This window comes from Perognathus longimembris, chromosome 19 (assembly GCF_023159225.1).
Source record: "Perognathus longimembris pacificus isolate PPM17 chromosome 19, ASM2315922v1, whole genome shotgun sequence".
Taxonomy (NCBI): Eukaryota; Metazoa; Chordata; class Mammalia; order Rodentia; family Heteromyidae; genus Perognathus; species Perognathus longimembris.
The window spans coordinates 27,087,642-27,100,665 of NC_063179.1; the positions used below are offsets into that span (position 1 = coordinate 27,087,642).

General features: G+C 37.7%; 1 protein-coding gene across 1 annotated transcript in view; it reads right to left on the minus strand.

Moving 5' to 3' along the window:
* Itga2 (integrin subunit alpha 2) overlaps positions 1-13,024 on the minus strand; it is a 92,116-nt gene that overhangs the window by 49,491 nt on the left and 29,601 nt on the right. The window contains exons 3-4 of the mRNA XM_048368171.1: positions 1,819-1,928; positions 437-528 (exon numbers count right to left, since the gene is read on the minus strand). Of these exons, the coding sequence (XP_048224128.1) occupies positions 437-528; positions 1,819-1,928 (202 nt within the window). The remainder of the gene's footprint in view (positions 1-436; positions 529-1,818; positions 1,929-13,024) is intronic.

Consider the following 13,024-nt stretch of genomic DNA (forward strand, 5'->3'; position numbering starts at 1 on the left):
GAGATAAAAGATGGCACCATGCCATCAATAATATCATATTACTCTGCTGCTATAACTAAAGGCTAAAAACAAAAGTATTCTTTGACCTTTGAAATCAAGTTTTTGAATCAACAGTGCCTAACCTGAATGTTCCTTCAGGAAGTAGAAACTAGAGCTGGGATTTGGATGCTATGAGAAATTGTTATGTAGTCTTCCAAGAGCACAGCATCAGAGTTTTAGTGCCCTTCAACCCAGCTTTCCTTTTCAAAACTTATTGTAATAATGGCTTCACTGAATGTACAAGACTTATTTTGCATTAGCTACCTAAAAAAACCCATAATTGATCTAAAACCAAGCTAGTGTTTGAATCTCATTCAGTTGGTTGGGAAGGGTGAAGAGTAGATGCTGACAACAAACTTTCTGGAGAGAAATGAGGATTTGAAAGATAAATACTCACAAGAAACCCTCCAGTTTCCATGTTCCTCGTGAGGGTTAAGCCGAGATTCATGTTGCTTTTAATCTCAGTGACATTTGGTATGCTTATTGATGCTTTCAGAGGGAAAGAGAGTTGAAGAAGTGATGAAATCAGGTACACACATGTTTTTTCCCGCATTAAATGGCAATCATACACCCAGGAGTTACACAGTACAACGTCAGGACTGCAATGTCTTCAGAGAATGAGCAATTTAGCTCAGAGGGCAAGGCTGCAAAGTACAAGACATTCGGGGGAGGGCTCTGGACAGGACATTTCCCTATTTGATTTTCTCCAAACAATATTCTAACCAAGCAGGGTGCAAATGAAGATACAATTTGTTTCTACTTGGTGTTTCTAATCTTTTCAGTTAGGCTGTCTGTTATTGATACTTCTTTTTATTATTAAATTTATTTTTATGTTTGGCTGGGACATGGTGAACCAGAACAAAAGATGAAAGTAGAGTTTTGGCTCAAGTAGTAGAGATGCCCAGATAGAGCAGGAGGGCCTGAGTTCAAGCCCCAGTAATGGTATAAGAAGAAACAAATAAGTAAGTAAGTAGGTAAGTCCATAAATGAATTGGATCATCTCTGGCTCAAGGCCACGTCAAAAAAGAAATACATTTCTGTAGCTTCCCCTCTTGTCCTGAACTCAGGCATCCATGGCTGTGTCCTTCCTGGAACTATTGAACACTGCAGTTCTTCTCACTATAAGTGACTCATCTCACCCAACTCAACACGACACCTTTCATTGAGTTGGACTCTTCCCCTTACTTTCCATGGTAACATGAAATTTTCCTCTTCTTAAGCCTTCAACTAAACCTAGGTCCTGTCATTCTCAGTGAAGACACGTCTTAGGAGGCAGAAAATATGGTACAAAGTAAGCATACAGATTTGTAAGGAATGCTCTTCCTTTGCTTCCAGTTCCTTTTAGTCACTATTTTAAAACTCTTGATTCCTGTCCCCACTTCTATTACTAGGGCTTGAACTCAGGGCCTGGTTGCTCTCCCTGATTCCTTTTTGCTCAGGGCTAGTGCTTTTTTGTGGTGAGTTGGAAATAACAGCCTCTCCAGCTTAGGCAGCCTGAGCTCCCTTTGAACTGCCACACTCAGATCTCAGCTTCCTTATGCAAATGGTTGATGGGAATCAGTCTATGTTCTGTGGACAGAATAAATCCATGCACCTTAGTAAAACCAGTCTTCAAATGCTTTTGGAAATTTGGACACCCTTGGCTCCATAGGACTAAAGGAATACAGGTATATTTCTCCATCTGTATTTCTTTAAGAGAAAACGAGGGTGTGTTTGCTGTTATTTTTCAGTGATGTGTATAACAAACACAATAGTCCTCATAGAAAAAAAAAAACTTACCTTGCAGATTCAATTTTTCACAGGTGGCAGTGGACTGGCCCACAGGGCATTTGTACACATCTCCCATCCGGTTCTGAGGAAAGCCAGTCCACGGTGAACCAACCAGTAGCCTGGAAACAGTGGTTCTTCCCATTACTCATAGTATATTAAGCATAGTTTGTAAAAGATAACATTGAACTGGGCGCCAGTGGCTTAGGCCTGTAATCTTAGATTCTCAGGAGGCTATTATCTGAGGATCATTGCTCAAAGCCATCTTGGACAGGAAAGTCTGTGAGATTCATATCTCCAATTAAGCTTCAAAAAAATGCTTAAAGTAGAGCTGTGGCCAAGTGGTAGAGTGCTAGCCTTGAGCAAAAAAGCTCAAGGACAGCACCTAGACCCCGAGTTCAAGCCTCAGGACTGACACACAAAAGAAATAATTAAAAAAAAGATAAAATTGACCATAGCTGTGAAAATCACACTGTTTTTTGTTTAATTTTATGTTGTTTAATTGATCTGCTTTCTTTCTTCTTATCTCATCAGATTCTAGTGAATGTCTGTAATATAGTTAATATTAATAAATAACTCATAAAATTAATAGAATGACATTAATACTATAATAATTAAAATTAATAACAAAGTATGTAAAATGAAAACTTAATACTCAAAATTTTAAATAGACACTAATTTTACTAGAAAAATTAATAAATAGCCTTAATACAAAGCTATATTGTTTTTTTATGATGCTAAGGTTTGAATTCAAGACTTCATAACTACTAGACAGGTGCTTTACTATATGAACCATACCACCAGTACTGTGCTTTCTGGTTATTTTTGTGCTAGGATTTCACTTTTTGCTTGTTCTAGTCTGACATCTTCCTATTCATACTTCTTTTTATAGGAGGGATGAGAGGAGCACACCATCACACCCAGCTTTTTTGGCTGAGATGGGTGTCTTATAGCAGTATTCCTTGTCATAAGACCCACTTGTTTCCAGGTTGTGTTTGAACTGTGATCTTCCTGATTGTAGCCTCCCAAGAAGCTTGGAGATAGTCACGTGCTACCATGCCCAGATTCTAGTTTAGAAAAGCTCTTGCCAACATTTTTCCAGCTGGTCTTGAACCATGATCCTTCCATAATCAATCTCTACTAGAATTATAGACATAAATGACCAGATCCAAGTTAGGTGAAAATAACTTTAATCATATTTTTTATTTAACTTGCTATAGTCAAACTAGGATGTTTTTAATTTAAAAGCTGCCAACGAGCTGTTTTTCATTCTTTTTTTCCCCAAAGTGCTTAAACTCAGCACACATTTTAAATGATGAGCATTTCTTGATATGGAAGATTAACCTTTCAAGAACCCAGAAGTCACATGTGGCTAGAGGCTGCCACATGGGTGAGCATCGCTCTAGCAGGAGTAGGGAGCATCTAACTCGAGGGCTGTATGGTGCTCACAAGATCACTTGGTACATGACCTGACAGATGGGCATGCTTCTCCTAGGGTTCCACTGCCTGTCTGCCTGTAGTGATAATTTTGCATAGCATACAAATGATGTTATAAATATCCAAATGGCCCATGGCTGAAAAAAGCTGCACCCCTCTGCGGAAATGAAATGATATTAGAACCCCAAAGAAACAACTAACATTTTTTTTAGTTCTTTGAATTCCTTAAGTGTAATCTTAGTTCATTTAGGAAGCAGATGCATTATCCAAATATCTTTATGTTAATGGTCCTTATAAGGGGAAAATTAGAATAAACATTGGACAAATGATGGCACTCCCCTTATATGTGTTTGTATCTGGAATATAGGATGCGGCTGGTGCTCACATCCTTCCTTTGGTTCCATTTACTTCCTGAAGATCCTCTCCATCTGGATAGTAGGCGGTTCCCTGCTCAAGTGTTCACTACATGATTATGACCACAGAAAACAGGACAGAAAGAGCCATTCTGATCTTTAGAACTATAGCAGGTTGATTATGCTGCAATGTTCTGTGAATGGAAGCATATTTGCTATAACACGTCTCTTTGCCTGTCAAATGTGGAAAGGATGAGACTATAAAATTTAATTTAAATTACTTCATAAGCATCTTGCTTGATAATTTACCACTATCAATTACACATGTGCCCCATATAAGTGCTGAGAAAAATAGAGAAAATTATGGGAGACATTATAGAAAATAACAGCCATGGGAACTAAGGCTCTATTACTTGGCATTCTAAGAATTGTGATTAAGTAAAGTGAATGATATGGAATTTTGTAGTGCATATATGGCTTCCCAGAATTACCTAATTTTATCAGCAAAACACTTCTGAGATTGTGCTATATCCACTTTACCCAAGTGTTGAGAGTCAGCTCAAACTTACTGGGAATTAATGTATAGCTGTATGTTGCAAAGGCGCTTGGCCATTGAGTAGGATCACTTGCTCACAGTGGGTCCCATGAGGACAGGAAACGATCAGGCAATACCAAATTAGGTAATTCAGGTGACTTCTATGATGCACATTTCCACACATCTTTACCACAACACATGAAAGACCCCTGAGGAGCAAAAGGGAAGTGTTTCTGACCTAAAATTGACCTCTCTGGATCTTCAAAGCCTCCAGCATCACAAGTGGCCTGTTACCTCCAGGAGAAGGTCCAGGTACAAAAGACTTCATTGCTTTCCATCCACCAAGCATGTCTCAAGCACCCTTCCACTCGCCTCCTCCTGCCTCATCTAAGAATGTGATAGCTTTGAAGTTCTAGAGAGGTAAAGACACCATCACTTGGGCCCTCCTAAATCACTCAGAAAAGAAGTAAGAGAGGCAGGCATCTGCTCAGCTATGTGCAAGGTCAAAAAAGAAGATGTGCAAGAAGTTGCAACTTTCTGAAGTCAGAAAGAAATCTCTTTAAGTACTACGTGATATTAAAATCTGAACATGAGACAGGTAAAAAATAGTGGCAAAGCAGACTGCTGTGGTCACTGTTGAAGAACAAGGATGTCCTCATCCTGTGTGAGTCATTATGTAAATACGGTGGTGAAGCATATTAGAAAGCTGCTTCCAAGGTATGCCAGTGACTAAGGAAGGTTTCACAGATCATGGCCCACTCCCTTATTGGCAAAGTCTGGAGAGATTCTTCTTCACTTCTACCCTGAGCCTCCATGGCATCCTTTTCCTGACAACTCACCCTCATGAAAACTACCCATGACATCACCAGCCTACAGCCACTCCCAGGGAATTGTGACATTCTTAAATTAATCAGACAGGAAGTTAGGGAGGCTGGTATTTTTAATCTATAAACTTTTACGGATGTAGCTGCTAGCTGGAAGAGACACGCCAGGACGGAATGTTATAAAGGTTAAGGAAGGGAATCCAAAGATAGGCAAGTCCTGCTGAACTATGACAAAACTTTGAAGCACTGCATTTAATTTAATTTGCCTACAAGACAAGGTAAAAAGTTCATGCCGAGTTGTGCCAGTGAATAAAATAAAACAAGAATTTCATAGGCGTTTCAAAAAAAAAAGAAAATTTTGTATAGAAAACTCCCAAAACTTAAATCAAAGAAGATGAACATCTTTCAGTAAATAATAGTGTTGTAGACTGAATTATACTTCATCAAATTTACATGTTCAAAGTATAATACCCAATGTGGCTTTGTTTACAGAGAGAGGCTTTAAAGAGGCAGTTAGTACCAAATGAGGTTATAATGTGGGGCCCTAATCCCATTTAACAAGTTTCTTTATAGGAAGATATCTGACACACACATAAGTGACAGGATGGAGGACGAAGTCAGAAGGGAGCTGTCTCCAAGCAAAGAAGCAAGAACTCACTAGCAATCCACTCTAATATAATCCTGGTGCAGAAATTCTTCAGAAGTAGGAGAAAGCAATTGAAACCATCCAATTTGTGATTATCATGCTACAGTACTCTAGCAGACTCATAGAGATGGGGTATGCCATATTTATAGGTCTGAAGACTGAAAATAACAAAATACTTCTTCAAAATTAAAAAAAAAGGCATTGTGTGTAAGGTTTCTGAAAGCAAAACAAAATCTAAGATATAAACTTCTCTTTTCCTACAGTTGAAACTGGGAAGTCTTTCAAAACTACTTTAAATAACACCGTTCAATTATCTTCTGGGAAAATAGTGATTATGTAGACTCCAAAAATGTAGCCAATTTGCCCACCTCCAGTGGAATTCAAAATGCTTTGTTTAGTTAGTAAACAGTATTTATGGTGGTGTAGGTAGAACAATCTTAAACCTACAAACCAGAAACTGTTATAAATATCTTCCTTTTGTCTGTGTGACTCCACATTTTCCAAGTGTTCCTTCAATACCAAGGATTTTTTTTTCTCAAGATTACTGAAGGAAGTATACTTAAAATACTATGGCAAACATTTTGTCATATTCAATGTAACAGCAATTTGTTGAACTCCTAGGGGATTGACATATTGCACAACTCCAGAGGGCACATTCTCCTGTGGACTGTGTGCATCAGCTGATGAGGTACACAAGCTGTGAGGCTGTACATGGAGAAGAGACCTACTATGTACCACACTGGTATCTAAGCACTGGAGATACATTAGTGAATAAATCACTTAATGATCTTTCATCTCAGCGCTTACATTCTAATGGGAGAAAATACTTAATAAATGTAATAAGTAAACTGTGTGGTGATATCAATTAGTGCTTTGGAGGAAAAATGAAACAATGCCATTAAGAGTACAGGACAGAGGGTGGTGGGATCATTACTAGAAGGGTCAATGAAAGCCTCACCAAGAGGGAATGTTAAGCAGAGACTTGAAGGAAGCAAAGGAAAGAGCTATAGAACCGGGTAAAATAACTCTTGGAACAAAGGCAAAATCTCTGTGACTGGAACAAGAGTACAGGAGGGAGACAAGTCCCGACTGACTCAGGGTCCAGATCATACAGAAATTTGTATATTATTGGCTTTTTGTTTTCTTTTTTCTCAGAGTCAGAAAAGAAAGTCTCTGGAGCATTTTGTGTCAGATCCGACACAAAATCTGACATTTTAGGTTATCTTAAGACTATTAGAACAGGTAAAATTATTTGAAGGTCATTGCAATAATCCAGACAGGAGATGATGGAGGGCTCTCACTAGTAGAAGTACAAATGGCATGCTTGGTCTTAGTTAAGACAACTTGTGAAAATAAGACCAGTAGGATTTCTTAAGGGATGGGGTTGAGAATTATATGAGGAAGTATAAAAGAGAGAAGGAAGGAAGGAAGGAAGGAAGGAAGGAAGGAAGGAAAGAAGGAAGGAATAGATGCAATGAAGGAAATAGGGAAGATGAAGAATGATCCAAAGACTTTGGGATAAAAAATAAAAGGAAGTAATCACATGGTCAGATAAAGGGAATACTATAACCAGAGAAGGATTTCTAGATAAAGTAAACTCCAGAATTCAGTGTGATATGACACTTTAAATTAGATCTCTATTATATATCTAAGGGGATATTTTATTTGTGATTAGAAGACTATTATATTTACTTCTACGTTCACATGAGAAACTTTGAAGCCTTTAAGAAATGAATGAAATTATTGTCCATTATATCATTCCAGGCCACTGCCAGCACAAAGTGCCTCATAAGATCTAAATGGTAACTTGTATTCTTCTAATAAGTATCAAAGAAATTTGTAATGGAAATATTTCACCAGTGAAGATTTTGCATCTCTTAGAGAAGGGGAAAGATACATTGAGTTAATCTTTTAGGTAATGGTTGGGAACTAGTGCTATTACAATTTTAATGGTTAAATTTTGGCATATGTTAATTAGGCAATTTTAGTACTTAAGCCTCAGACTCCTTTGGCTGCCATATTGTTTTGCTTAACAGTTTCATGGCTAAACTCTTATAATCCATCAGGCTTACCAAGCGAAGTCCACCAACCTCATTACTGCTAAAACATCTAAAGCTTATTGTCCTGCTTGACCAGATCCCCTAGAAATCAGCTTCTGTACCAGAAACAAAAGAATGGATAAGTAACTGTTATTTCAAGTTATCCAACATGCAGTTTTTCTGAAGTTAAAATCAACAGCTAAATATTCATCAAAAAGCATGATGATGATACAAATCCCCATTCTTGGACCTATCGTGAGTTCTTTTTATGTTTCAATAAATAGTAGTTTAAATGTTCAGAGAAGTTCCTTCCCTAAGGATAACTTCATTTAATCTGTGCTCAAATGCCTAGAGTTGGATATAGGTTACTAGTAAAAGTTTAGATCTTGCTTCCACATCTGAAAGGAAACATGTACCAATTATCTCTCTGATCTTGACTTACTTCATTTAGCATGATTTAATCTAGGTGGGTGGGGGATGATTTTTATAAGAGCAAAATATTTTAGAAATTAAGCCTGTGATCCAGTATCTTTTGTGGTTTGGTAGCTAGTGATTTTTATCAGTGATTAAAAATAAAATAGCGACAACATTGAAAAATTGCATTATAAATTATAAAGTACTTTATGTGTATTATCTTTTTTGACCCTTATAAATACTTTGTGAGGTTATACCTATTTCTATTTTCATTTAAACACATTGACCTCGACTGTCTATGGGACAACAAAGTTTAGATCAGCATCCATGCTCTTTCCTTCCAAATTCCACATTCTTTCCATCTTATTAAGTTCACTGAGAGGTCTTTTAGAGACATGCATGCTGTATTCTCAACATATAATAGCTTCCACCTGTGCCATCTAGCATCTCCCAGGTCGCTCTTCAGATGGACATGGATAGAAGTGTTTCTGACAACTGGATGCTAGAAAACACTGTGTGTGAAAGCCCTTCACTTTATCAATGAACTTCGTTCTGAAATACACACTTAAACATCAGCCCAGAGGAAAGCTTGTCAATCCAAGACTAATCCATGGCATGAGGGATTTCATAGATCCTTGAACATTGTTCCCTTACAGGAACAGCAAATCTCTACTAAGTATGATCACGAACATTGTGTGTCTAACTGTGCTTATGTATTAGTATGTGTCTACTGAAACTTGTGTCCAGAATGGAGGAAGGAAAAAGCAAATCAGAACAAGGCATGGTTGACATGTAACATGATAATCATTAGAAGTAAGTCACAAGTATTATTGTAACTTACTGTGAAAATAATTAGCAAACATAGTGTGATGAATGTATGGTATAGTAAATGTGTGATAAGTGTAGATGCTACATGGGGCCAGTATTCTAAAAGAATATATTCTAGTTACATATTCAATATTTTCAGAAGATAAAAAATTAGTCTATGTCATAAATAAATAAAAATAATGGAAAGGGAATTTATATTTTGAAATTTATAATTAAATTTAAAATGCAAGCATACCCTTTGTATGAGGTGGGAATGGGATCTAATGGTCGAATGAGATGGGATGGGATGAGAATCCATCTCTGGGACATAAGAATGTTACTGGCTTATATTTAAGGACCACAGTGAAAGGCAAAAGAATGGCTATTTTTGAAAGGGTATCTGAATATTATCCTTGGCCAAGAATAAGAGGAAGAAACAAACTTGAGCTAATCCTTGTTCAAGGAAAATAGTCCACAAAAGGTGTGAAATGGTTGAGGGACTCAAGAATAAAAAAGTAAGGAGGAATTGGATTTTCTTTCTGCAATTTGATACAGTACTAGTACAAGTACCTCATACATGGGGTGCTTCAATTCTTGAAGAGCTTTTCTTTATCCTTGCAGAAGGGACTGGCTAGCTCCAGAGAGGTTGTGGAATTGTCCCTAAGTCAGCCAGATAATGGTGGGGATTCTGAGGGAAACCCTTCTGTGCTGGACTCCCTCATTTCTGATGAGGAACGCTTGTTTATGAGAGGATGAAAAGGTGAATGACAGCCATTGCCAGGCCCAGAAAACATTCCATGGTAAAGCTAATGGAATATCAATGGGGTAAGGAGAATAATAGAAGGTTTAATCACAAAGTCTGAAACCTTACCTTACGTTATAAAGTTGATGTAAAAACAAAATTTAGGTATTACTTAAGAATACTAACTATATCTTGCCACTTCTTCCATGAATGATTACAAAAAAATATGTTTACTTGGATCAGTTTATCTTTGTTTTGCATTAGTTTGCCCAACTTTATCATTTGCTCTCCCCAAGTCTACTACTAAACCTTCTAAGTTTTAGTTCTTTCATTGAAAGAGAGGGTAAAATTTAACAAAGCTCCTAGGGTTATTTGAGTATAATATGTTTGATACAGAGAGTACTAGGTTATTATCAATGAATCAATTCAGGCTTTCTTTGGGGTTTGCTAAGGAATTACTTTTTTATTCAAATTCTTCTATAGGCCTATTTGAGGAGGATGGTACTGTATTTACAACACACAGGGCACTAGTAAACTATTTCTAAATTAGAAAGGATAAAACTACAATACACTGTCATTATATAGATAGATTTAAAATACTTTTTTCCTATGACATATGCTCATTCTATGTTTTCCTCTCTTCTAAAGGATCTAGAATACAGCAGAACCAAGAAACCAATTTCTTCAACTGGAAATACCCCATCCTCACTCAGTCCTCGTCACAAAAGTGACTGTACTTTTGAAATGTTTTAGTCATATAACAAGCTCAGATTGTTCTGAGAGCCACCCCTTCAAGTGCACAAACCGAAACAGCGAGTATCACCACAACTGGAAACAATTTTAAACATATCTCAAATTGTTTGTGATATGGATTGCATTATCCTCATCTGAACATCCTGTGTATAAAATAAAAACTTGGGGGCAGGGTGGGTCCTCCTTTGCCTTCAGTGAGGAAGAGCAGAGAACAATTTTACTTATAGGCAGGGAACTCCTCCAGGGCTTGCTTGTGAAGTCATCCTGCCTTTAAAACTATCCAGCCTTCTTGAGACTGTTAAAGATGCTTGAGAATTATCAAAGTCATGTCACCACTATTTGCTATGAGTGTAATAAAATGTCTAATAAATACAACTAGTAAAAGAGTGCAGATTGCTTTGCTAATGTTCAAGTTGATTCAGATATAAAATACATCTATAAGTTCTTAGAAACCCAAGACACTAGGAATCAGCTAAAATTGTATTTAAAAAAATAACATTGTGACTTAAGAACTCAGACTAGAGCCTTAAGAGAGTTATCTGAGGAAAAGAAAGGACTGACAGATATACCAGGGACTAAAATATATAGACAGAGGGTCAAAGGAGGTGGAAGAAATCTTGCTTCAGGTTAAAGACAAGAAAGTAAGAGAGTAAAGGAAAAAGTGTGTGTGTGTGTGTGTGTGTGTGTGTGTGTGTGTGTGTTTGCACATATGCATGTATGGTCTTATACACAAGAGAAAAGACTCACAGCTTACTAGAGGAATTCATAATATTACCATATTCTGGGCTGCAAGTTAACTTCATTAAGATCAGAGGAAAGTTAATGTTGAAACAGTCCTTCCTTCCCACATCTGCTACTTCCATAACATCTGTGCGATTGTCATAAATTAGGAATGGAGAAGGGCACAGAGCCAATTGTCAAAACAAATAGGCAATTCTGGATCCAGTTTTTCATACTATTTTCCTTGAGTGTTGCGAAGGCTGCCTGTCCTCACTGTGGCCCACCTAGCACTGGCATGGCGTAACTGTGGCCTGGATCCTGGCTACAGCCCTATCCTTAGAGCCAAGGCATACTGGCACAGTGACAGAGCTTGTGAAGAAATCTTGTCTCTCTAGTGTCCCAGACCTTGGAAAGAGATAATGGGATCTTAATATTAAGGTATTCTAGCTAGGGGCACTGGAGGCACACAAGGTCTGTCAAACAAGGGTTTGGCATCAAATGTTGTTATTCATGTTTGCTTGCTTGGCATACACACCTTCCTCAGTGGTCCTTCTTCCATGGTCTTTAAAATCAAGGTCTGTATTTTGTACTGTGTGCATTTCACAAAATGTCTTGTCTATGGTAGATTAGAAGTTTATGCCTTTGGCCTTTTTGATTTCTTTGATTTGTAAGACAAGATCATAGAAGGCTGGCCTGCCAGCTTTGTTCTCTTCCTTCCAGATTCTCACTTCCACACACTCAGCTCCTCGGGACAGACATGTTCACAGCATGAAGAGGTCTGCTTATACCACAAGGAATTTAGATATGGGCTGAGGGGTGGGAGGGCCTTGACGTTCTCCATTGAATATGACATCTCATCAGAAAGCTTCTTATTGAAAGCACTACTCAGGACACTAATAGAATCAAGTTTTGTTTCCTAAGAGCCATTGTCTTGTTTTTATCTATCTTTCAGGAATTTTATGAGAAGACCAAGGCAGGGTTTGGAGATGTCTAGTATCCTCAGTCTTGACTTTATTCTATCAGCATGAGAAACTCAATAGACTCTGACTTGCCTTTTGACAATGACTTGAATGCTTTACAGTGAATCCTAGAGAGAAAACTGGGGATCTAGCTCCCACTCATTTCCCCAGGACTCTACTTGAAAGGTTCCTGTCAACAATTTGTTCTTTTCCATCTTATTTACCTTCTAATTAGCAACTTGTCCAGTGGTTACATTCTTTCCAAATATGCAATAGGTTTATTATCTACCACAACATCTATTAGTAATGGGGGTATTTTCTCTTGAAATTTTCCTGTTTCTGAAAAAGAATAACCTCAGATTCAACTCAAAGTTCTCCTCATTTATGTAGTACCCATTAGAGTTTGTAAGAGAATCTCATTTAAGTCATTAAATACCTCTACTGTTGTTAATCACTTGAAAGTAGGAATCCACTCGTTATTCAATAAGTTACTGGTACTGAAGACACCCCAGCCATTTAAGTCATTAAATACCTCTACTGTTGTTAATCACTTGGAAGTAGGAATCCACTCCGTTATTCAATAAGTTACTGGTACTGAAGACACCCCAGCCAACAAAACTACATTCCTGAACTCCAGGCACAGAAGAATACATGATGCAGGAGAAAAGGATGTAGTAGAGACAAAAGGAAGCAGGAGACATGTTGAGAAGCTGTTACAGCAGCATCTGCAAGAGCAGGTGCTGGCTTCCACCACAGAAATGACAGCCAGTGTTTAGACATAGCCTCTATTTTGTTGATACATCAATGGACTTGGCTTATGGATAAAATATGCTAGAAGAAAGACCAAAGGAGGAGCTAAGGATTTTTTGGTTATTAACTGGTATGCAGAATCAAGTATTTGTTTTATTTCAGTTAAGTTTTATACATGTATTTGGTATTAAAGTAAAGATATCTGGGGCTGGCATCTGTGGGAAGTCAGGCCTGCTTAG